At 43.5% G+C, this 25,113-nt stretch overlaps 1 protein-coding gene across 1 annotated transcript in view; it reads left to right on the top strand.

Annotated features, from left to right (window-relative positions):
• The window catches only part of UBE2V1 (ubiquitin conjugating enzyme E2 V1), a 39,355-nt gene that overhangs the window by 1,530 nt on the left and 12,712 nt on the right, over positions 1-25,113 (top strand). Inside the window, exon 2 of the mRNA XM_053573482.1 lies at positions 19,315-19,463. Coding sequence (XP_053429457.1) covers positions 19,315-19,463 — 149 coding nt within the window. The remainder of the gene's footprint in view (positions 1-19,314; positions 19,464-25,113) is intronic.

Here is a 25,113-nt window from a genome sequence, read left to right as displayed (position 1 = left end):
GACTCACCAAAAGCTGACTTTACACTTAAAGCAGTGGAGGTTTTGGAATATAAAGGAGACCATATGTCCTTTTATCAGATTTTGGTTTCAGCCGGAAGAGTGCTGAGTCAATTAATTTACCAAGATATCGCCACAAGCACACCCAGAGGAGAGGGACTGAATCAGGTCAGACTTCCGAGGGAAACTTCTCACCAGAATAACACCCTTGCTGGGTTGCTAAGGACTTGGGAGTATGGTATGCCTGGGGCAGCCAGCATTATGGTATTATTGCAGCTCAGCCACATTTGCAATCACTTGAGGTTGGCAACCTACAATCCAGTTTAATAACTTCTGGATTCTGACTTCTTGAGACCCTGCCAATTGAAGAGTGCTTCATAAATGTTGTGAGGGTCAGATAAAGCATCATCAGCTGCTCTCTGATGAAATACAATAGCACTTGGCATGGTTTAAATAACATAGAACAGGCTTTGAGGTGCCCTAGAATGGGCTTCCCAAAATTCTCTTTGTCTATGTATTCAGCAGATACTCACTGAGGGTCTGTGTCCCATTGAGAATAGCAAACAAAATGGACGTGGCCCCTGTCCTTGAGCAGCTTCCGTACAAGTTAGGGAGAAAGCCTTGAAGGAATAAGTAAGACATAAGCAGCAAGTGCTTTGAAAGAAATTATGTGATAACATCTGCAGGGGTGGTCAGGGAAGACTTCTCTGAGAAGATGGCATTTGAACCAAGATTAAGTGGTGGAAAGAGCCAACTCCCAGCATGTCAAAGGGAGGAAAGAGGAGCAGACTGAGTGCAAAGGCCCATGGTGGGAACTTGGCATGTTGAAAGAATAGTATAAAGAGCCTCGATGTGCAAGGAGGCTTGTAAGGGGATGAAATGGAGAAGATGGCTTTGGCTTTTAATAAATGTAAGAGGAAGCCATTGAACAAGTGTCTAGTGGGAAGTAGGTGTTCAGTAAATAGTTAATGAATGAATGAATGAATGAGAGTCTTTTTTTTTTTTCCAAAGAAATAGGTTCAAATTTATTTAAGTTTAGAATGAGAGTCTTAAAAAGAGGAGGACGATGAGACCTACGACCTTAGGCAGTGGGAATAGTGCGGGGTGCTAAGAGTGGAAGTAAAAAGACCATAATTGAGTTAAACTAAAAAGCGCCTGTAACTCAGTGGGTAGGGCGCCAGCCACATACACCAAGGCTGGAAGGTTCAAACCCAGCCCGGGCCAGCTAAAGCAACAATGACAACTGCAACAAAAAAATAGCTGGGCGTTGTAGACCCAGCTATTTGGGAGATGAGGCAAGAGAATCACTTAAGCCCAAGAGTTTGAGATTGTTGTGAGCTATGAAGCCATAGCACTCTACTGAGGGTGACGTAGTGAATCTCCAAAAAAAAAGAATGTACAGGTCTCTCTACCTTCTAACCCAGAGAAGTCTTTCAGGTGTGGTCAGGGGCCCCAAGGCCTTCTTAGTCAGGTTTAGACTGAGCCTCTTGATTAATCTATGCCTCTGGTTGCCAGGAAACAGCTGTGAAGCCTTGGAGTTCCTGTAAGGGTGGAATCTAGTTTTTTATGGTCACGGCTCTCAGAATTTGGCTACACTGCCTTCCCACTTCCCCTGGTTCTGCAATGTGTGATTTCTGCATAAATCCCTGAGGGTGGAACTGAAAAGCCCACCACCATCCTTCAGGATGCCCATGCTATGACAGGTGATTTCCTCCTGCCTTGGCAAGGATTCCAGGACATCAGACAGTGGCCCTTGGTCCTTCCTCTCACTCAGCATCCCGCGGGTTTCCCTAACAGTTAACCAGAAACCAAGTGCCAGTGAGGTAAGCCCTGGCTTGGCATGATTTTTAATTTGTATACGTGGGAGTGGTCTCATACCCACATTCAACTTATGAAAATTTAATCATGTGGGCAGTGGAGACTTAAGTAGCTATCCTTTTCATTCAAGGGTGTTCCCCAGAGAAAGCTGGAGAGAGGAGGTATGAAACCATAGTCCCTTAGTTGGTCTTAGTCTCCCTGTGTCTCACTGTGGGAGCATCTTGTACTAATTGTAGTTAAGTGCCATGGGCCCCACATTCAGCATTGCTAACCAAACAGCTCGAGCAATGGAGGGGAACTGGCTTTGTTGGGCTTAGTACAAGCTTTTGTACTCCTGAGGGATTGCCAGAGAGCTTGCTAAGGTTAATTTTGATGATCATGGTTTTCTCCTTCACCTTAACTGGAAAACTGCCCTATTTATTCCCCCCATCATTCTCTTTGTTCTCCATATCTGTCTCTATTCTTCCCTCTCCCTTCCCTGCCCCAACCTGGGTTGTGTCTCTACAGTAATTTGATAAAAATGGAATACGAAATTAGGGATTCTCTGTTTAATTCTGAAAGGCCACTGTGAAGTAAATATTTTAATACCATTGTTAGATCCTATATGGTGCGTTAGAGTCTTCCATGTACTTTGGCTTACCTGTTCATTCTTATAATTCACCACAACCCAGTGCCTAGCCAGGGAGCCGGAAGCCGAGGGAAACTGGTGAGGCTCAGACTGTAGCTCAGGCATTTTGACTCTAGTTCCCTCCCTGACATGCTCCAGCATTTTAGGAAGGAGATGGAAAAGGCATGGATTCTGACATGCTCTTCTAGATCTTGGAGTGTTTAATCTTGGCGAAGGGTTTAATGAGAAGTGTTTGCTGCCATCCATCTCAGGAACCCTTTTTATAGCGTCCCTGGCCACTGTTCATCCCCTTCTGAGTAATGTACGACTTAGGTCCATTGTTAAGGAAGCTCTTGCTTATGCTTTATACTGAATAACTTACCCTACTAGGCTTGGGGCCCCCTCGTGTCATGTATTATACATGGGGCTTCTGTTAAGTTGCATGTCTAGTGCTTACTATGTGGTAGACACTGTATTTAACTACATTATCTCACTTCTCACAGCAACCCTTTGAGGCAAATATCTATTGTGATGATGAGGAAATAGACTCAGGGAGGGGAAGTGACTAGCCTGAGGCTCAGAGTGGGTGACTTGCAGAGCCAGAGTGCAGAAACCAGGAGAGCTTTGCTCCAGGACAAGTGCTCTTGGCCAGTCATCCTTCTTCCAGCCTCCATTGCCTACGCTCTGAACTAAGTATCTCCGGGTGTCAACCTCTTGACCTGTGTGTTGATGTTTCTGTCTTGGCCAATTAGTTCATTCCTGGGTAGATAGTAATGACCTTCAAGTAGGAGTCTTTCCTCATCTTCACATGCATCCCAAGTCTGGTAGGGGTAACCCCAGAGTAAATGTCAAATCCTCCTTCTCTCCATCTTTACCATCTCTTCTGTTGTCATCCTAGTCTAACCAGAACCATTTTTCCTTTGCCTGGAAGACTGAAAAAGCCTGCTTCAATCTTGCCCTTTTCCGATCCATTTTCTATGCAGGAGGTAGAATGATCTTTTAGAGACATAAGACAGAAACTGCCATTCCCCTTCAGAAAGCACTTCCCACTATGCTTAGAATAAAATCCAGCAATTTTCCATGACCCAGAAGACCCTGCTGCCCCCTGAGCTCACGTGGTATGACACACACTTCTGTTCCTACTCTGTCCCTGCATCTGCTCCTCTGTTCCTGACTGCTTCTCATTCTTCAGGTCATAGCTACCCAGAAAAGCCATCCTTGGCCACCCTATTCGATGAAGTTTTTTCATCACTGTCATGGCTCACTGTTTATTTTCTTCTAAAGTACTTAACCTAAAGTTTTCTTTCTTTTCTTGTGTATTTTCTGTGCCTTATCACTAGGGAGGATTCTGTCTTGTTCTCTATGTTCCCAGCACAGTCCCTGACATAATAGTGGGTGTTCAGTAAATACTTGGTGAGAGCCAGATGCCTGGTTCAGTTCCTGTAGTCCCAGGTACTCAGGAAGCTGAGGCAAGCCTGGACACAGAGCAAGACCTGTCTCTAAAATATAAACTAAAAAATAATTACAGTGTTTCAATGAATTAATCTAAGGTCTGACTTTTGATATAGCCAAGTATATAAATTTGACATATATGAGAAAAAATTTATCTGATAGGGCAAAAGCAAAAGTGGTTGTTCAGCCTATTAAACTGGAAAGCTCTTATCCTGACTAGTTGGTATTTATAGAAGCATTTTCTCATAGAATCGACTGTGTCTTCTCCTTCCCCTGCTGTCCTGACTTACTTCCTACATCTTCCTCTTCTTCTCCATCCTTGTCAGAGAAAATCTGATCTTTGGGCATAGTCACCAACCCTCACAGCAGGAACATAGGTCTTGCATTCTTTCACCACGTGTTTGCTGTCACGTTGTCTAGATCAGGCATCCTCAAACTTTTTAAACAGGGGGCCAATTCACTGTCCCTCAGAACGTTGGCGGGCCGGACTATTGTTTAAAAAATATATATATGAACAAATTCCTATGCTCACTGCACATATCTTATTTTGAAGTAAAAAACAAAACGGGAACAAATACAATTCACACCGCTTCATGTGGCCTGCGGGCCGCAGTTTGAGGACGCCTGGTCTAGATTGTAAAGAATGACAAGTGGCCACTGTTTCTTCTGGAGCAATGGGTCTCAAACCAGTGAGCATCAGAATCACCTGTAGGGCTTGTCAGATTGCCAGGTCCACCCTTGCAGTTTTAGATGCTAGAGTTCTGAGGTGGGGCCTGAAAATTTACAATTCTAGCAAGTTCCTAGATGAGGTCCAGACTATTTGGGGCTACACTGGAAGAACTGTTGCTTTAGACCAGGAGAAAGAAAATCTGCCCATCTGGGTAGGCTAATTAGGCAGCCAGACTACACCAGCTGGTGCTCAGAATAAGTTACTTGCCTTTGGCTTTATATGCATCTTTCAGGTACATTGAATTCCAGTCAAAACCCTCCAGACCTCCTCATTTTCTGAAGTGGGAGCAGCATCAGATTCCTAGTTCAGTTCACTATCTTCCATGAATGGGCAACCAAACCAGTTTTAATCAGCAGCTTTCTTTCAGGAGTAACCTGTGAGATTCTGCCATTTCAATTCAAGAACTAGGCCAGGGTTTTTCAAGATTGACATGCTGAGAAAGCTGCTGCTTTGTGGCCATGATGTTCCCAAAAGATGTTTTTTTAAAGGACTTCAGAAATCCTTTTTGTACCACAAATATTTTAATATGTTGCTGTGTTTCAAATTATTGCATTGAATGTTTTACTGTACTGTGGTATGAAGCTCTATCAAATATTCATACTTTTCCAACCTAGTTGTCATATTTTCTTTGTAATATCCTGCAGCTGCTGACTTTTCAGTTTATATTTAGCCAAGAGAATAACTGGCTGGCTTTTGATACTGACACAGATCCAGGAAAAATCCTTCTGGAAAGAATTTTGAATAGGAGCAAATACTTTCTTTTAAAAAGTCTTGAATTACGCGTGGCGCCTGTGGCTCAGTGAGTAGGGCGCTGGCCCCATATACCGAACGTGGTGGATTCAAACTCAGCCCCGGCCAAACTGCAACAAAAAAATAGCCAGGCGTTGTGGCAGGCGCCTGTAGTCCCTGCTGCTGGGGAGGCTGAGGCAGGAGAATCGCAGAAGCCCAAGAGCTGGAGGTTGCTATGAGTCCTGTGACGTCCTGGCACTCTACCGAGGGCGGTAAAGTGAGACTCTGCCTACAAAAAAAAAAAAAGTCTTGGATTACTGTGATATTTTAGTACCTTGGTGAAGTTTCTTAACATTTTCATAGTTTACTTTTTTTTTTCTGTGTGTGTGTGTGTGTGTGTGTGTGTGTGTGTGTGTGTGTGTGTGTGTGTGTGTGTGTGGTTTTGGCCGGGGCTGGGTTTGAACCTGCCACCTCCGGCATATGGGACCGACGCCCTACTCCTTGAGCCACAGGCACCGCCCCATAGTTTACTTTTTAATAGTTATAGTCTATTCTTTAGATTTTCTTACAACAATTTTTAACTATTGTAGATTATAGGAGTCCAATTTTATGTCTTCTATAATTTTGTCACTGGATACTGTTTTTCCAGCTGCTTTTGGTAGTCAGATTCACAAAAAATCTTAAAATCTGGAAATCTTAAAATTTGTTCATTCAATTGATTAACTTGCCATAGGAATAAAATAATATGTTAGAGTATTCTTGGGTTTTCCAACTTCTTATGTTTCTGTTCTTTGGCATATGTGGAGATGCGGAGTTTTGGGTTTTTTGTGAGTGTGTTTTTGTTTTATTTTTAGAGACAGAGTCTCATCACTTTGTGGCACTCTACCAAGGGCGACAAAGTGAGACTCACAGCAACCTCCAGCTCTTGGGCTTAGGCAATTCTCTTGCCTCAGCCTCCTGAGTAGCTGGGACTACAGGTGTCCGCCACAATGCCCAGCTAGTTTTTGTTGCAGTTGGCCGGGGCCAGGTTCGAACCTGCCACCCTCGGTATATGGGGCCAGCACCCAACTGACTGAGCCACAGATGCCGCCCTGTAGAGTTAATTTTTTAATATTTATAGTCATTAAATTGTTAATGTATCATGATTTTGGACTTATGCTCTCCATTTGGGGTAAGATGAGGTCCTCATTTGTTACTGATGCATCCATTAGTCTGCAGGATCTCGAATTCCACTAATATTTAGATTTATTTAAGTTCTAGAACTTCAGAGTGTTGTTAGGCCATTGGAATTAAATGCTCTTTTGCTTTGTAGAAAATATTGATATCTTTACTTTGTGTATAATTTCTAAATGGTTTAGAATATTAATAACATGCTTTCATCCATATTTTATGAAACAAAGTTCATTTTATAGTGAAGAACCCTTCCTCTTGAGTGATTTGGGGTCCCCCATTTAAAAAAGTATAAATTTTCCTAAAATTCTCCATCATTAAAAAATAAAACTCGTTATCAAAATTTACTTATCTCAAAATAAAAACCTCAGGTATCTCAATTCTGTGGTATCAATACCCAATATTATAATCCCCGTGGACCATATTAGATTTACAGTAGGAAAGGAAGAGATACTGCCGTCTCTTCCACTAGCAAACATTAGAGTATCATTATATGCCAGACAGCATACCACATTCTGGGGAGGCAGAATTGAATGAGTCACATCTCTGCCTTGCGAACCTCAGAGAATGAGTCAGACAATAAAGAAAAGAAAATGTAAAGAAAAAAAAAATACAGCAGAGCCCCTGTGGTAGGTGTAAGAGGCAGAGGGCTTTAAGAGGGCCTCTGCAGATTGCCTGCCTTCTAAAGAAGATTCATGGTTTTTTGTTTGTTTGTTTTTTTGTTTTCTTTTGAGACAAAGTCTCAAGCTGTCACCCTTGGGGAGAGTGCTGTGGTGTCACAGTTCACAACAACCTCAAACTCTTGGGCTCAAGCGATTCTCTTGCCTCAGTCTCCCAAATAGCTGGGACTACAGGTGCCCACCACAACGCCCATCTATTTTTTTGTTGCAGTTGTTGTTTTAGCTGGCCCAGGCTGGGTTGTTTGAACCTGCCAGCCCTGGTATATGTGGCTGGCGCCTTACCCACAGAGCTATGGGCACCGCCCAAGATTCATGGTTTTTAAAATTGTAATATTCAAAATGTAATGTATGACTTTTCCTGGACTTTAAAATTCATGCTAAGCCCCTTTGATAATGCTTATTATGTTAAACTCCCTTTAAATGGTGCTGTGAATGTTTTCCTCTTATAGTTTCAGAGATGAACCATAGTTAGGATTTTGTGAGATTGATGATTATTCATTCTGAATTACTATTCCTAGCTAGCACCCAGCCATTCATTCATTCTTTGGACAAGCATTTGAGTACTTAAGGTTAGAGCACTCGGAGGCATTGGAGATCAGCAGGGAATGAAACCAAGTTTTACTCTCACAAAACTTATGTTTAGATGGGAGACACAGATGATGAACACTCAATGAGGTGGCAATGAATATATTTAAAATGTCAAGTGGCAACAAGTACTATGAAGAAAAATAAAGCAAGTTAAGGAAATGGGAAGTTAGACCTTAGGTTGAAGAACAAGTGAGCCGGTCACAGTTCTGAGACACAGGATTCCAGCTTGAGGGACTAGCAGCGCAAAGACAGGAAGTTAGGCTGCCTTTTCAGAAGCTTGAAGGACTGTTGTGGCTGAAGGAGGGTGAAGTAGCAAGGGGAAGAGTGGCAGGAAATGATGTTAGCAAAGCAAGTGGGGCTCTATAGGTCAGGTGAGGAGTTGAGGTGTGTTCAGTTGCAGTGGGAGGCCGGGCTGGCTTTGAGTAGGGGAGGGAAGGTGCCTTATATACCTTCAAAAGGATCATTATGCAGTATAGGCCATAGGCAGGCCAGGGGGATGAAGGAGCTGGTTAGGAAGCTAAGGTGGCTTGGATGACAGCAGTCATGGTGGAGATGGTAAAAATGACCAAATGTGGGATAGATTTGGAAATGGGCTGGATATGGGGTGTAAGGGAGAGATTTCTTGCCATGACTCAAAGGTTTTTGGCCAGAGCATTGTTTACTCCATACACCAAGCTTGAGGAATGGCTAGTTTTTGTTTTTAGAGGAGGAGTGCAAGGAGTTCTGTTTTGGAAGTATTTTAATTGTGAAAGGCTTATTAGCCATCTAGATGGAAATGCCTAGGGGGTAGTTAATTAGAAATATACATTGGAGAGTCATCAGCTTCCTTGGAGCATTGCTCTGGGTAAAATCACTCAGGAGAATTGAGCAAAGGGGAGAGCTCCTGTGCCCTGAGGCCTGATAGCCAGAGGGGAAGAGGAAGGGATTGGTGCAAAGAGCTCCAGTAACCTGGGGCTGAGAACTGACCGTGCGGTTTGGCCTTGGGATTCAGATGGTACTGCTGGGTACCCCTGTCCTGAGTGACAAGTGGAAAAGCCCGATTGGAATAGGAGCAAACCAGTTGAAGAGTCACAGACAAGGACTCTTAACAGCCCTTTTGAGGTTTTTTTCCTGATAAGGAACAAAGAAATGAGACAGTAGATGAAAAGGGACATGGGGTCATGGGAGGGGGTTTTGTTTTGTATTTTATGATAGTATAATGTGCTAATGCAGGCAGTTCAGCAGAAGCTTACTATATGCCAGGTATTACACAAAGTGCTTTCCAGTCTCACCTCATTTATTCCCCCTTGCAGGAGTATTGTGATCCCTGCTTTACTGGGGCTCAAGGCAACTTGCTCAGGCATACAACTAGATTGCTGGAAAGTTGTGGAGTCAGAATTTATCCCAGGTGTCTTAATCCTCTGCTGAAAGATTATAGAATTTAAAGTATATTCCGGGCTGGGCGTGGTGATTCACGTCTGTAATCCTAGCACTCTAGAAGGCCAAGGTGCGTGGATTGCTTGAGCTCAGGAGTTTGAGATCAGCCTGAGTGGGAGTGAGACCCAGTCTCCGCTAAAAATAGAAAAACTAGCTGGGTGTAGCAGTATATGCCTGCAGTCCCAGCTACTGGGAAGGCTGAGGCAAGAGGATTGCTCAAGCCCAAGAGTTTGAGGTTGCTGTGAGCTCTAACACCATGACACTCTACACAGGGCAACAGAGTGATACTCTTGTCTACAAATATATATATATTCTGATTATGATTGTGGGAGATAACATAGACATTACATTGACTAGTCTTTTAAAAATAGCAGTAGCCTGGGGTGTGCCTGTGGCTCAGTGGGTAGGGCGCTGGCCCCATATACTGAGAGTAGTGGATTCAAACCTGGCCCCGGCCAGCTAAGAGCAGTGACAACTGCAACAACAACAACAACAAAAAAAGCCAGGCGTTGTGGCACGTGCCTGTAGTCCCAGCTACTCGGGAGGCTGAGGCAAGAGAATCACTTAAGCATAAGAGTTGGAGGTTGCTGTGAGCTGTGATGCCATGGCACACTGCTGAGGGCAAGAAAGTGAGACTCTCAAAAAAATAAAAATAGTAGTAGCCCATGTATCCTTACATTTGTGATTCTGCATCTGTGGCATCCAAAGATCATTGATTTGAGTATATACATACAAGCCTACTGTAATTTTGGGGGGGTTTGGCCACATTGTATTGGAACTACTGCCATAGTCATGCAAATGAATACTTGCCACCTTCTGCTTCTGTTATCCATACCTGTTAGTAACGGGCGGCGCCTGTGGCTCAAGGAGTAGGGCGCTGGTCCCATATGCTGAAGGTGGCGGGTTCAAACCCAGCCCCAGCCAAAAACCACAAAAAAAAAAAAAAGGAAGTTTATTAACACCGCTCGGTGCCTATGGCTCAAACGGCTAAGGCGCCAGCCACATACACCTGAGCTGGTGGGTTGGAATCCAGCCCGGGCCCGCCAAACAACAATGATGGCTGCAACCAAAAAATAGCCGGACATTGTAGTGGGCACCTGTAGTCCTAGCTACTTGGGGGCCTACAAGGGATTCTCAAGCAGGAGATTCGCTTGAGCCCAGGAGTTGGAAGGTTACTGTGAGCTGGAATGCCACAGCACTCTACCCAGGGGTACAGCTTGAGGCTCTGTCTCAAAAAAAAAAGAGAAGTTTAGTAACAAATGTTCTGTCATATTATTTGCTCTAAGCAAATTTGCTCTATATCCTGAGATTAGCATTGGTACATCCCTAAATTGGCCTCTTGCCCTTTCAGGCCACCCTGAGCATTACCCGGGAGACTTGCCTTATCTCTTGTCCTACTCATGAGCCTTGTGCTGGTCCCCTCTGATTACCGTTAAGGTAAAGTGCAGTCGTTTTAATAACATGGCCCCAACCTCTAGCTTCTCATCACATTTTAGAGGAGTTTGTGACCTCTCAGAGGTTAACACTGTGCTCTGGTGGGTTCTGTTCCTCTCATACATTTTGATAATGTTTTGTTTCATGGACCTTTGTATGGGATATCTTTTCTTTCCACACAAGACTATAAATTGCTGGGGAGGCCCATTTGTATTTCCTTCCTCACCCCTGTATTGTCTAGTAAAGTGCTTGGATAAGTATTGAGTAATTATCACACTGAAAGAAGGTGTGTGTACATACATGTTACTGATATTCACATGTAGGCAAATTTTGACAGCAGGTAAAAAAACCTAGCAAACGTTTTTTTGTTTTTTTTTTTTTTTATGAGACAGCCTCAAGCTATTGCCCTGGGTAGAGTGCAATGGCATCACAGCTCACAGCAACCTCCAACTTCTGGGCTCAAGCGATTCTCCTGCCTCTGCCTCCCAAGTAGCTGGGACTACAGGCGCCCGCCACAACGCCCGGCTATTTTTTGGTTGCAGCTGTCATTGTTGTTTGGCGGGCCGGGCTGGATTCGAACCCTCCAGCCCAGGTGTATGTGACTTAGCCGCTTGAGCCCCAGGCACCCAGCCGCAAACGTTTTTTATTATAGTTCTGAAGTATGTAGGGTTTTTTTGCCCATAAATGTGGAGAGAATGAATCCAGTTTTACACACGTTGAACATGGTGAGCCCAGATTGGTCCCTTATCAAGAACATTATGTTCTTAGCACAGTAGAGTTCAGTGGACCAGGTGGCAGTTAGACACTTACATTTAAATATCAGGAAAGATTAAATGAACCACTCCATAATTTGTGTGTTTTTGTAATTCCTGATTTCTGCTGGCTGTTATTGTTCCCCAGACTTGCTTTTAATTAATTTTTGGGTGAAAATTAAAATCTGTGTTAGAAAAAATAAATTGAAAATTAAGTCTACTTTAAGAACTTTCTACTTTAAGGACTTAAATTCTTCAAGATTTAAGGTTGAGGGCGGCGCCTGTGGCTCAAGGAGTAGGGCACCAGTCCCATATGCCAGAGGTGGTGGGTTGGGTTCAAACCCAGCCCTGGCCAAGAACCAAAAAAAAAAAAAAAAGATTTAAGGTTGAATAAAGGTTAGCAGTACTTAACTGCCCTATGCCAGATTAACACACATTTACCAATCTGTACATTCCCTTCTGACAGAGAATTTAAAATACTTTCTGAGCTAAATCTAAGGTGTTAGAGCTCAAGGAGTTTGTGAGCAATTAGGTGGCCTTAGATATTGTAGGCTGGTGATCCATGAGAAGAATCTGGCCCACAGACATTTAATCAGAGCAAAGGAGTAACTGTCCCCCTTTAGATTGGACATGTGTTCTCCAACTCACATCAGTTCTTCAGACTCCCTGTTTTAGACCAGTCACTAAAAAAATTGGCAAAGCCATGCCATCTTCTCACTGATTTTCTTTTGTTCTTTGGAAAATGTAGTTGTTTCTTAACTACTTAACACAATGTTTTGTTGTAGTTAGATTTAAATGATAAATTTTTTTTTTTTTTTGAGACAGCCTCATTTTGTCGTCCTCCGTAGAGTGCTATGATGTCACAGCTCACAGCAACCTCTGACTCCTGGGCGTAAGCGATGCTCTTGCCTCAACCTCCCAAGTAGCTGGGACTATAGGCACCCGCCACCACACCTGGCTATTTTTTTGTTGCAGTTGTTGTTGTTTAGCAAGCCCAGGCCGGGTTCGAATCCCCTGCCTTGGTATACATGGCTGGTGCCCTACCCACTGAGCTACGGGTGCTGCCCAAATGATAAATACTTTAAAATTTTCTCAGTTTAGGCCTAGTAAGGTGATTCACCTAGTACTCTGGGAGGCCGAGGTAGGTGAATTGCCTAAGCTCAGGAGTTCAAGACTAGCCTGAGCAAGAGTAAGACGCTGTCTCTATAAATAGAAAAACTACCCGGGCATCAAGGCAGGCAACTACTCAGAAGGCTGAGTCAAGAGAATTGCTCGAACCCAAGAGTTTGAGGTTGCTGTGAGCTATGACACCACTGTACTCATGCCTAGGGCAACCAAGCGAGATTCTGTCTCAAAAAATAAAATAAAAATTTCTCAGTTTAAATTCCTAACTTGAGGCCAGGTATGGTGGCTCATGCCTGTAATCCTATCACTCTGGGAGGCCAAGGTGGGTGGATTGCCCTGAGCTCACAGGTTCAAGACCAGCCTGAGCAAGAATGAGACTCCATCTCTACTAAAAGTGAAAAACTGAGGCAAGAGAATCTGTGGAGTCCAAGAGTTTGAAGTTGCTGTGAGCCACAATGCCACGTCACTCTACTGAGGGCAACAAAGTGAAACTCTAAAAAAAATTTTTTTTTCTCACTTGGCAAATAATAGCTATAACTCACAAACAAAGGCTCTTTAGTCTTCAGTAATTTTTAAGAGTATAAAGGAGTCTTTTTTTTTTTTCTTCTGAGACAGAGTCTCACTATGTCACCCTCGGTAGAGTGCTTTGACATCACAGCTCACAGCAACCTCTAACTCTTGGGCTTAAGTGATTCTCTTGTCTCAGCCTCCCAAGTAGCTGGGACTTACAGGGGCCTATCACAATGCCCGACTATGTTTTTTTTGTTGTAGTTATCATTGTTTAGCTGGCCCGTGCCGGATTGGAACCCACCAGCCTGGGTGTATGTGACTGGTGCCCTACCCATTGACCTACAGGCGCTGCCCTATAAAGGAGTCTTGAGACCATACAAGTCTGAAATCTGCTGTTCCAATGGAATAAATGCTTACTGTAATTATTCAGTATATGGTTATAATTATTGCAATATTTACATTACATACATTCCAGCTCCTACTTGGAGTATTTCTAGGCCGCCTAATAGATATTGGTCAATCCAAAGTTTTTCATTTATTAAACTGTGTCTGACTTAATAGATGTTGTTACAGGCCAGTTGTGTCCCCTCCCCCAGATTCATATATTGAAGCCCTAACTCTTAGTATCTCAAAATGTGACTGTATTTATTATTTTTTATTCCCTGGCAAGCATGTATAGGCAGGGCTTTTACATGGCTGATCAAGCCAAAATGACGCTGTTAGAGTGGGCTCTAATAAATCTGACCAATTACTGGCTGGCGCCAGTGGCTCAAGGAGTAGGGCGCCGGCCCCATATACCTGAGGTGGCGGGTTCAAACCCAGCCCTGGCCAAAAAAAAAAAAAGTGATTCTCAAAGGTTAATAAAGTTCTTTAACTAGTAAAAAAAAACTGACCAGTTTCCTTAAAGAAGGGGAAATGTGGGCTGGATACAATGCTTCACACCTGTAATCCCAGCACTTTGGGAGGCCACGGTGGGAGGGTTTCTTGAAGTCAGGATCAGCCTGAGCAAGAAGGAGACACCCCCACACACAAAAAAATAGAAAAATTAGCCAGGTGTGGTGGCACACACCTATGTCCCAGCAACCCTGGAGGCTGAGGCAGGAGGATCACTTGAGCTTGGAAGTTGCAGTGAACTGTGATGACACCATGCACTCTAGCCCAGGCAACAGAGTGAGACCCTGTCTTTAAAAACAAGAAAAGAGGACAGCTGGACACATGAAAAGTAACCAGGATGTGTATGTACAGAAAAAAGGCAATGTGAGGACGCAGTGAGAAGGTGACCATCTGCAAGCCAAGGGAAACACCTCAACCGGCTGATACCTCGATCTTGGACTTCTAGTCCAGAGCTGTGAGAAATAAATTTCTGTTGTTTGTACCTAGTCTGTGGTATTTTGTTATGGCAGCCCTAGTAAACTCATAGCTTAATAAAGTTGGTAAGGATATAGACCAAGATATTAATAGCTGTCGTCTCTGCATGTAAGAATTATGGGTGTTTTTTCTCCCCTTTTCGTTTTTTTTTACATTTATTTTACCTGATCCCATGTTATTTTTGTAATAGAACAATTTAAGAACTGCACTCTAGGCCAGGTCTTACCTCAGGGCTTTTGCATTTGCTATTTCCTCTGTTCAGAAGATTGTTTCCTGGATGTCTGGAAGTCACGCTCCCTCACCTTCCTCAGAGCTTCAGTTATATGACAGCCTCATCTCACTTAATGGCATTCCCTGTGTGACTGCTTTTAAATGGTCTCTGTTTTTAATGTCAGTAAAACTTATTCTGACTGTCAAATGGACAGTGGCCACGTGTAACAACATCCATAACTAAGCTCTTCATTACTAAAGGGAAATTGCACTTTATTTTGCATTGTTCTTTTTAGCAAGTTTAAAAAATGTGTTACTTTCTTGTGTTAGGTATTTAATTGTCAGGCTAGACTATTTCTAGCAGGACTGTTCCTCTTGAAAACTTTAGAGAACTTCCTTATGGCTAAAATACTACCTTTTCACTTAATAATCAGATCTAACATTTAAATATAAGCTTGTTGTTATTAGTTTCAAAAGAGATAGGAAATTAAAAGTTTTGGTGTTTTTTATTTTTTGGCTCGGCGCCTGTAGCTAGCGGTTAGGGCACTGGTCACATACACCCAGGCTGGTGGCTTCGAACCCGGCCTAGGCCTGCCAAACAACAATGACAAATACAACAAAAAAATAGCTGGGCGTTTTGGCAGGCGCCTGTAGTCCCAGCTACGTGGAAGACTGAGGCAAGAGAATCGCTTAAGCCCAAGAGTTTGAGGTTGCTCTGAGTTGTGGGGGATATTAGTGAGACTGTCTCAAAAAGTTTTAGTGTTTTTTTTTGTTTGTTTTTGAGACAGAGCCTCAAGCTGTTACCCTGGGTAGAGTGCTGTGGCATCACAGCTCACAGCAACCTCCAACTCATGGGCTCAAGCAAGTCTCCTCCCTCCACCTCCCAAGTAGCTGGGAATACAGGCGCCCGTCACAATGCCCGGCTATTTTTTGGTTGCAGCTGTCGTCGTTTGGCAGCCCGGGCTGGATTCCAACCCACCAGCTCAGGTGTATGTGGCTGGCGCCTTAGGCACTTGAGCCATAGGCGCTGAGCCAGTGTTTTTGTTTTTTGTGAGACGAGGTCTCATTCTGTTGCCCAGGCTAGAGTGGAGGGACATTATCATAGCTCACTGCAACCTCACACTCCTGGACTCAAACAAGCCTCCTAAGCAAATAGGACTATAGGCTCAGGCCACCACTAATTTTTCTATTTTTTGTAAAGAGGTGGGGTGTTTCACTCTTGCTCATTCTTGCTTCTTGTTTGAAGCTGGTTTCGAACTCCTCACCTCAAGCCAATTGCCTAGGCCTCCCAGAGTGCTAAGATTACAGGCGTGAGCCACTGCACCCAGCCCATATTTTTCAGATACTTAATTTTTACTTGTGAAATACGGCAAAATATTTTATTAATGATTAATCCTATGCTTCCAATAGACATTTTTATTTGATTATATATCCAATTACTTAAAAACAAATATGCAAAGCCCACATACACAATTGAACCAAAGAAATAAGGAAATCAGTTCAATTTCATTTAGGTTAGTATTTGTCACCTAAATCTGAGTAGCTTCATCAGCCTTCCTATCACTATGATTCTGTGCTCTTTTGATATTTTTATTTGTGCAGGCTTTTTTTTTTTTTTTTTGAGACAAAGCCTCAAGCTGTCATCCTGGTAGAGTGCTGTGACATCACAGCTCACAGCAACCTCCAACTCCTGGGCTTAAGTGATTCTCTTGCCTCACCCTCCAGAGTAGCTGGGACTACAGGTGCCTGCCACAATGCCCAGCTATTTTTTGGTTGTAGTTGCCATTGTTGTTTGGTGGGCCCGGGCTAGATTCTAATCCACCAGCTATGGTGTATGTGGCTGGTGCCTTAGCTGCTTGAGCTACAGGCGCAGAGCCATTAGTGCAGGCTTATAAATTAACCAGTACTAATACATAATGACTTTTTTTCCTAGCCAAATTAGTAGGTTATTAAAGGTTGACATTTAATTCTTTCTGAACAGAAGTATCATTTTGACTGAATTGTTCCCTGTCATATCACAAACATCTTTCAGGGTTTTTTTGTTTGTTTGTTCTTGAGACGAGAGTCTCACTTTGTTGCCCTCAGTAGAGTGCTGTGATATCATAGTCCACAGCAACCTCAAACTCTTGAGCTTAAGTGATCCTCTTGCCTCAGCTTCCCAAGTTGCTGGGACTACAGGCGCCTGCCACAACACCCAGCTATTTTTACAGATGGGGGTCTCACTCTTGCTCTGGGTGATCTCAAACTCTTGAGCTCAGGCAGTTCACCTGCCGCGGCCTCCCAGAGTTCTAGGATTACAGGCGTGAGCCACCACGCCTGGCCCAGTTTTGTTTTCTAGAGGAAATAATCCAGTATGACTGAATAAAACAGTTGACTATTCTGTAGATGAAAAATGTCTCTGTTTTCCAAAAGAACAGTTCACATATCCTTTCAGATTTTTGCGGTTTCCTTTCAAAGTAACATGTGCTATTATTTAATATTTTTCTTTAATCAGCTGACTCCTTAGCTTACATTTTATTTATTTTTATTTTATTTATTTATGTATTTATTTATTTATTTTTGAGACAGGCCTCAAGTTATAGCCCTGGGTAGAGTGCTGTGGTGTCACAGCTCACAGCAACCTCCAACTCCTGGGCTTAAGCGATTCTCTTGCCTCTACCTCCCAAGTAGCTGGGACTACAGGCGCCTGCCACAACACCCAGCTATTTTTTGGTTGTAGTTGTCATTGTTTGGCAGTCCCGGGCTGGATTCGAACCCACCAGCTTTAGTGTACGTGGCTGGCGCCTTAGCTGCTTGAGCTACAGGCGTCAAGCTAACACCAAAGTTTATAATAGAGAGATATTCTACAAAACACTTGATCATTACTCCTCAAAGTAGTCAAAAGGCTATAGTCCCAGCTACTCAGGAGACTGAAATAGGAAGATCTCTTGAGCCCAGGAGTTTGAGGTTGCTGTGAGCTATAAGGCCATTGCACTCTGGCCTAGGTGACAAAGTGAGACCCTGTCTCAAAACAAGTCAGATCTTGTAAGTAACTGTTGGCATCTGGCTGTTTTTTCTCAATTTAAACAAGGCCCTACCTCAGGGCTTTTGCACTTGTTCCCTGTGCCTTAGATACTCCCTTCATCTATCCGTAAGTCAAGCTTCCTTACATTCAGGTCTTTGGTCATAGTAACACTTACTTTGATCCCTCTATTTAAAATTGTTGCCTTTAGCTGGGCAAGGTAGCTCACACCTGTAATCCCAGCCCTTGGGAGGCCAAGTTGGGTGGATCACCTGAGCTCACAGGTTTGAAACCAGCCTGAGCCAGAGCGAGACCTCGTCTCTAAACAATAGCAGGGCTTTGTGGTAGGCGCCTGTAGTCCCAGCTACTTGGGAAGCTGAGGCAAGAGAATCACCTGAGCCCAAGAGTTTGTGGTTGCTGTGTGCTATGACACCACAGCACTCTACTGAGGGTGACAAAATAAAACTCTGTCTCAAAAAAATAAATAAAATAAAATTATTACCCCTTCCCCATTATTCCCTGCTCCAGAACACCATAATCTGTCATACTATGTAATTTACATATTTGTTATTTCTATGTCTCCCTCTGGAATGTAATCTCCACAAGGTCAGGCACTTTTGTTTTGTTTATTGCTTGTTCCTCAGTGCCTTGAAAAGTACCTGACATATAATAGATGCTCAGATATTCTAATCAAATTAATAATGACATGTGTCCCATGCTTCGGGAAATGCCGACACTGCAAACGCGTCCCTCAGTCCTATATCTTTCCAGTGGGTCTCTTCTGTGGTGGTAAGTCCTACTTCCCTCTGAGAGTCTGGCCAGTTGGGGGCCCAGCATTCAAGGCAAAGGGAATTTGAAACTTGTCTGGATCCTGAGTTCTTTCTAGGGGAAGTTGGGGAGGAGGAAGAGACAGGCAAGGCTGGTTAGGAGAGCAACCCCAGGAGAGATGCTCTGTGCCCAAACACAGAAAGAAAGGCAGTCTTCCCTTCCCTCGCTCGCCCCATCCTCATGCGGCCCCATCACCTAGGCTCCGTGCTGGAAGACAGAAATGGCTCAAGCCTCAACCTGAACTCAGATCCACGGTTTCAACCTGGGAGATGTGTTTGTGTGTTGCTTTCTTGAGCTCCTTGTCAGGCTTTGAGTTTTTTGAAACACATCAGAGAACCAGCTAGCCTTTTCTAGCTTTTTACAAGTTGAGAGAGAAACTATAGCTTACAGAATTGAAAAATAATTAAAGATTGTATCCTTGGCACTTTCAGTTGATCCTTAGCTGATTAAGAGGACACCATTTTTATGAGACATGTCCATGGTGACTATTCCTCGGAGCGTTCGGGGGTCATTCCAACAAGTGAGCATACCCTTAAAGTCTCTTCTCTTCCAAGGTCCTTTTGATACTGATAGTTTTCATCTCACAAGTTGACCCAAATTTATCAGCATTTAGATCCTTTATGAGGTTTGTCAGAGGGGTAGGGGTGGGGGTCCTTGAATTTGGTTATCTATCCCTGGTCACTTCATGCATCACAGAACCATGGTGCCTTTTCCCTCAGGTTGTGCTGGTCAATGCTGATAGGTTTCTAAGTGGCAGGTTTGAGGTGTGGCAGTTTTTTGTTTTTTTTTTTTGCATGTTAGCACCTTTGTTCCCAGGGAGTAATAATGAGCAGCTAGCTCTAGGCTTACAGGTTCCCCTGGAGTTGCTAGTATCTTGAATTTCTTTCCATTTATTTTAGGAGTAAAAGTCCCTCGCAATTTCCGACTGTTGGAAGAACTCGAAGAAGGCCAGAAAGGAGTAGGAGATGGCACAGTTAGCTGGGGTCTAGAAGATGACGAAGACATGACACTTACAAGATGGACAGGGATGATAATTGGGCCTCCAAGAGTAAGCGTCGAGCTACGGCTATAAATGTCAATGTCTTAAATTCACCGTGCCTCCTTTTAAAAAGAATCTTAGCCTTATCATGGAAAAATGCTCACCTATGGTATATTTTCTGAAATGTGGCTATTCTTTTTTGACCAGTTTCAGTTTATATATTTGAACCTCCTCTGATGCTATTTAATAACCCCTCTAAATGGTAAGCAAAACCCTGTTCAGACTCCAGTGTGAATTTACATGACAACACAGACAGTGAGGTTTGAGGTCATTGCACCCTCAGATGTAGTTTAGAATAAACTCTGGGCTTATCAAATAGCCAAGCTCCAGGTATAGCCAGCATTCCTGAAGTCAGCCTCCAGACCAACTTTGAAAAGCCCTCACAGTTGTGTTTTGTGGTTTTTATTCACTTCCTCCCCGGTCTGTCCAGTACCTGTATCCTAATTCACTGGGCCATTCAGCCAAGGTTCATTGCCAGCCTATAAACTGTGTTCCAGGCACTGTTAGGCCCAGAGGCCTTTGCAAAGATGAAGTTGATAGGTATGGGAGAAACGATTTCGCCTAGACAGAGCTTCATGATTTGTGAGAGTTTCCTGGTGCCCACAGCCTTTTTTTGAGGGTACGTAGTAAACTCTCAAGAAATGTAGTTTATCCTCATTAATATAGTGGTGGGGAAAAAATGTTATTTAATTCTCTCGGTGCTCTATCTAGTTGCTCCTGTTGTTTAATTGGATTCCATCTTTTTTTTTTTTAGAGACAGAGTCTCATTTTATCGCCCTCAGTAGAGTACTGTGGCGTCACAGCTCACAGCAACTTCCCAACGCCTGGGCTCAGGTGATTCTCTTGCCTCAGCCTCCCGAGTAGCTGGGACTACAGGCGCCTGCCAAAATGCCCAACTATTTTTTTTTTTTTTGTAGAGACAGAGTCTCACTTTATGGCCCTCGGTAGAGTGCCGTGGCCTCACACAGCTCACAGCAACCTCCAACTCCTGGGCTTAGGCGATTCTCCTGCCTCAGCCTCCCGAGTAGCTGGGACCACAGGCGCCCACCACAACGCCTGGCTATTTTTTAGTTGCAGTTTGGCCGGGGCCGGGCTTGAACCCGCCACCCTCCGTATATGGGGCCGGCACCCTACCGACTGAGCCACAGGCGCCGCCCAATGCCCAACTATTTTTTAGTTGCAGTTTGGCCGGAGCTGGGTAAGAACCTGCCACCCTCAGTATATGGGACTGGTGCCCTACTCCCTGAGCCATAGGATTGGATTCCATTTTACAGATGAGGAAACAGACTTAGAGAAGTGAAGTTATTTGCCCAGAATCATATCTGGTAACTCCCACACCAGGTCTGATCCCAGAGCCTGTGCTCTTAACCTGTGTGCCACATTATCTCCCTCTTGTTCAAATTTTGAGTTTTTATTTGCTAACCATTGTAGAATTATCCAAAGTGTTAAGTAGTAACTTGATATGAGGTAAGAAGTAGATTCCATACAGTAACACACTCCAGACAAGCAGCTGGAGACGCTGCCTGAATGTAGCAGGACCTGTCTGTGTCTGCCTGTGCTTAAGGATGACAGCATTCATTTATTCTTTTGGCTGCCTGCGAGCTGCATAGCACTGTGGGAATAGACGTGCAGGGTGTGGCCCCGGCTGGAACAGGGAAGCATGGCGTGCTCATCCAGTGTTCATCCTAGTCTGTTATTCATCACAGATGGTCATCAACACTCATGTGAATGACTTGCTTTGCCATTTAATGTTGCTTCTTGAGTTATATTGCGGCCCTGTAGTTCTGTGGGTTTTATAAAAATGTATGTATTTCCATCTGTTTTTACTCCTTTCCTTATCCTCTTTTCCTATGAAAACCAGAATTTTCTATTTAAAGACTCAGGAAAACCCAATCCAAAAATACTATTTCTCCATTAAAATAATTTCCTTTGCTATATCTGAAAGTCCATTATACGCTGATGTCTTTCTCCGTCACTGCATTTTTTCTTACTAAGAATGGTTTAGGTTTCTTGAAGATGAAAACTATTCTACCCCTCCTTACTCCCGAGAGTACATGGAAATGACTTAGAACGGAATGGTTATTCAATAGATTTGTTAATCAACTGATGTACAGGGTCTGACATATTAAGAATTGAACCAGGGGTGGCGCCTGTGGCTCAAGGAGTAGGGCGCCAGCCCCCTATACCAGAGGTGGCGGGTTCAAACCTGGCCCTGGCCAAAAACTGCAAATAATAATAATAATAGTAAGAATTGAACCAATGGGGCGGCGCCTGTGGCTCAGTGAGTAGGGCGCCGGCCCCATATACCAAGGGTGGTGGGTTCAAACCCGGCCCCAGCCAAACTGCAACAAAAAATAGCCGGGCATTGTGGCGGGGCGCCTATAGTCCCAGCTACTTGGGAGGCTGAGGCAAGAGAATCGCTGAAGCCCAGGAGTTGGAGGTTGCTGTGAGCTGTAACGCTATGACATTCTACCGAGGGCGATAAAAAAACAGGGAATCACTATGTTCTGTTTAAAATATTCTATTCCTAAAACAGCTTGGACTACCCTGGATTTCAGTTTATCTCTTTCCAAACGGGGCTAAGTTTTTTGTTTGTTTGTTTGTTTTGTTGTTGAGACAGAGTCCCACCCTATGCCCCTGAGCAGATTCAGGCTACGAGCATCCTGCTGCCTCAGCCTCCGGAAGCCACTGGGATTACAGGCACTTGCCCGGTGTCCTGGGTTTTTACATATTTTTACACTTTTTTCATGAGCCGGGGGTCTTACTGTCCCTCAGGCGAGTCTCGAACTCTTGACCTCAAGCAATTCTCCCTCCTCAGCTTCCCACAGTGCTGGGATTACAGGCATGAGCCACTGCACCCGGCAATTTTCTTTTTTTCTTTTTTTGAGACAGAGTTTAACTTTGTCACCCTCAGTAGAGTGCTGTGGCATCACAGTTTACAGGAACCTCCAGCTCTTGGGCTTAGGCGATTCTCTTCCCTCAGCCTACTGAGTAGCTGGAACTACAGGCACCCGCCACAACACCCAGCTATTTTTTTATTGCAGTTTGGCTGGTGTCGGGTTTGAACCTGCCACCCTCGGTATATGGGGTCAGCGCCCTACTCACTGAGCCACTGGCGCCGCCAGTCAGGGCTAAGTTTTAATGAGTAGCTATAGTATGTTAAGTGCTCTCCATACTTTTATTAAAAAATTTTTAGATTAATGCGAGGATACAAACAATTAGGTTACAATGTTTGCATATGTTAGGCAGAGTCCCTATTGTAGTTGTGTTCCATACCCAAGAGGTGTGCCATATACCCTTACATTGTGCCCATTAAGTGGGAGCACACTAATCCCCCTCTCTCTTTCCCTCCCTCTTTCCCCATCCCCCCAACTTGAATTGAATTGAGTTTTTCCCTTATGTGGGGGTGTATGAGATCATCTACTGGCTTCATATTAGTACTGAATTACATCTGATACTTGCTTTTCCATTCTTGCGATACTTTACTAAGAAATGTGTTTCAGCTCCATCCAGGTTAACACAAAAGATGTAAAGTCCCCATCTTTTTTTTATGGCCGATAGTAGTCCATGGTACATATATACCACAATGTATTAATACATCCCTAGGTTGATGGGCATTTAGGTTGTTTCCACATCTTGGCAATTGTTAATTGAGCTGCGATACACAATCTACTGCAAACAATAATAAAATGATTTTTTTTCTTCTGGGTTATTGCCTACTAATGGGATTGCAGGATCAAATGGAAGGTCTATTTTGAGTTCTTTGAGGATTCTTTTCTTTCCAAAGAGACTAGATTAGCTTGCAGTCCCACCAAAATTGTAAAAGGGTTCCCTTCTGTACAGATCCACACCAGCATCTGCAGGTTTGGGATCCATGCTTTTTTTTTTTTTTTTTTAAGAGACAAAGTTTTAGTTTGTCGCCTTCCGTAGAGCACTGTGGTGTCATGACTCACAGCAACTTCCAGCTCTTGGGCTTAGGCGATTCTCTTGCCTCAGCCTCCTGAGTAGCTGGGACCACAGGCACCCACCACGACACCCAGCTATTTTTTTTGTTGCAGTTTGGCAGGGGCCAGGTTTGAACCTGGCACCCTCGGTATATGGGGCTGGTGCCCTACTTACTGAGCCACAGGCGCTGCCCAGGATCCATACATTTTTTTAATAACAACTTTGAGATAATATTCGTCCTGTTAAAGTATATGGTTTGGTAGGTTTTATCATATTCAGAGTTGTACAACCATCTCTAGTTTCGGAGCATTTTTATTGCCCCCTAAAGAAACCCCATACCCAGTAGAGTCCCTTTTCATCCTTGATAAACTAATCTACTTTCTATCTAGCTCAGTGAATTTGCCTCCTCTGGGCATTGCATATAATCATACAATATATCATCTTTTGTGACTGGCTGCCTTTACTTAGCATAATTTTTTCAAAGTTCATCCATGTTTTGTAGCATTTATCAGTACTTGATTCTTTCTTATGGCTGAAAAAATTCACAGTGTAGCTATACCTTTTTTATTTATCCATTCATCGGTTGGACATTTGGGTCATTTCTGCCTCTTGGCTACTATTAATAACAATGCTAGGAACATTTGTGTAGAGGTTTTTGTGTGGACGTATATTCTCAGAGTGGAATTGCTGGATCATATGGGACCTCTATGTCTGACATATTGAGGAACTGCCAAACTGGTTTTTAAAGTGGGTGCACCATTTTACCTTCCATTAGCAATGCGTAGGGTTCCACTTTCTCTGTATCTTTCCCAACACTTATGGGCTGTCTTTTTACCCTGTAGTTCTGATCACCCTGGTTCTCCAAGGTTAAAAATTAAGTCATAAGCTCTGTAACTAGAATACCCACATAATTATTAAAGCATCTAGATAGAGCACTTGAGTAGCATATCTCCCTGTTATATTAAGTATTTTTGTTATTGCTTTACTCAAAAGAAAATCTTCTAACAAAATGTAAGAGATAACTCAGTGCCTGTAACTTAGCGGCTAGGACGCCAGCCACATACAGTGAAACTATCGGGTTCAAACCCAACCTGGGCCTGCCAAACAACAATGACAATTACACCAAAAAAAAAAAAAAAAAATAGCTGAGGGTTGTGGCGGGTACCTATAGTCCCAGCTACTTGGGAGGCTGAGGCAAGAGAATCACTTAAGCCCAAGCAAGAGCTGGAGGTTGCTCTTTTTCAACAATAGGCCAGGTACTGTGACGCCATGGCACTCTACCAAGGGCGACATAGTGAGACTTGTCTCAAAAAAAAAAAAAAAATGTAAGAGGTATATACCATCTGATCCGGCAGTTCTGCTAGGAGTTTACTGTCTAGTTTTTCTTGACTGTATTGCCCAAGGAAAGTTTATAAAATTATTTTATGTAGCATTGTCAGTATTAGCAAAATACTGGAAACACCCTTAATGTCTTTCAGTAGACCATATTATGTACTGTTGAGCTGTTGGAGAGGATGAGACAGATATACATGTGCTGACATGGAATGATCTCCATGATATTTAAGTGAAGAAGTAAGTTACAAAGCAATATACAGAATATGCTGCCTTTTGGGGTGGGGGATGTGGGGGAGAAGAAGAGGCTGTGTGTACACTTGTGCTTCTGTGAGCTTTGAATACCTTCGGAAGATCATAAAAGAAGCTGATGACAGTGGTT

The sequence above is a fragment of the Nycticebus coucang genome, chromosome 21 (assembly GCF_027406575.1).
Source record: "Nycticebus coucang isolate mNycCou1 chromosome 21, mNycCou1.pri, whole genome shotgun sequence".
Classification (NCBI taxonomy): domain Eukaryota; kingdom Metazoa; phylum Chordata; class Mammalia; order Primates; family Lorisidae; genus Nycticebus; species Nycticebus coucang.
The sequence above is the reverse complement of the archived record's forward strand: the minus strand, read 5'-3'. Positions and strand labels throughout refer to the sequence as shown.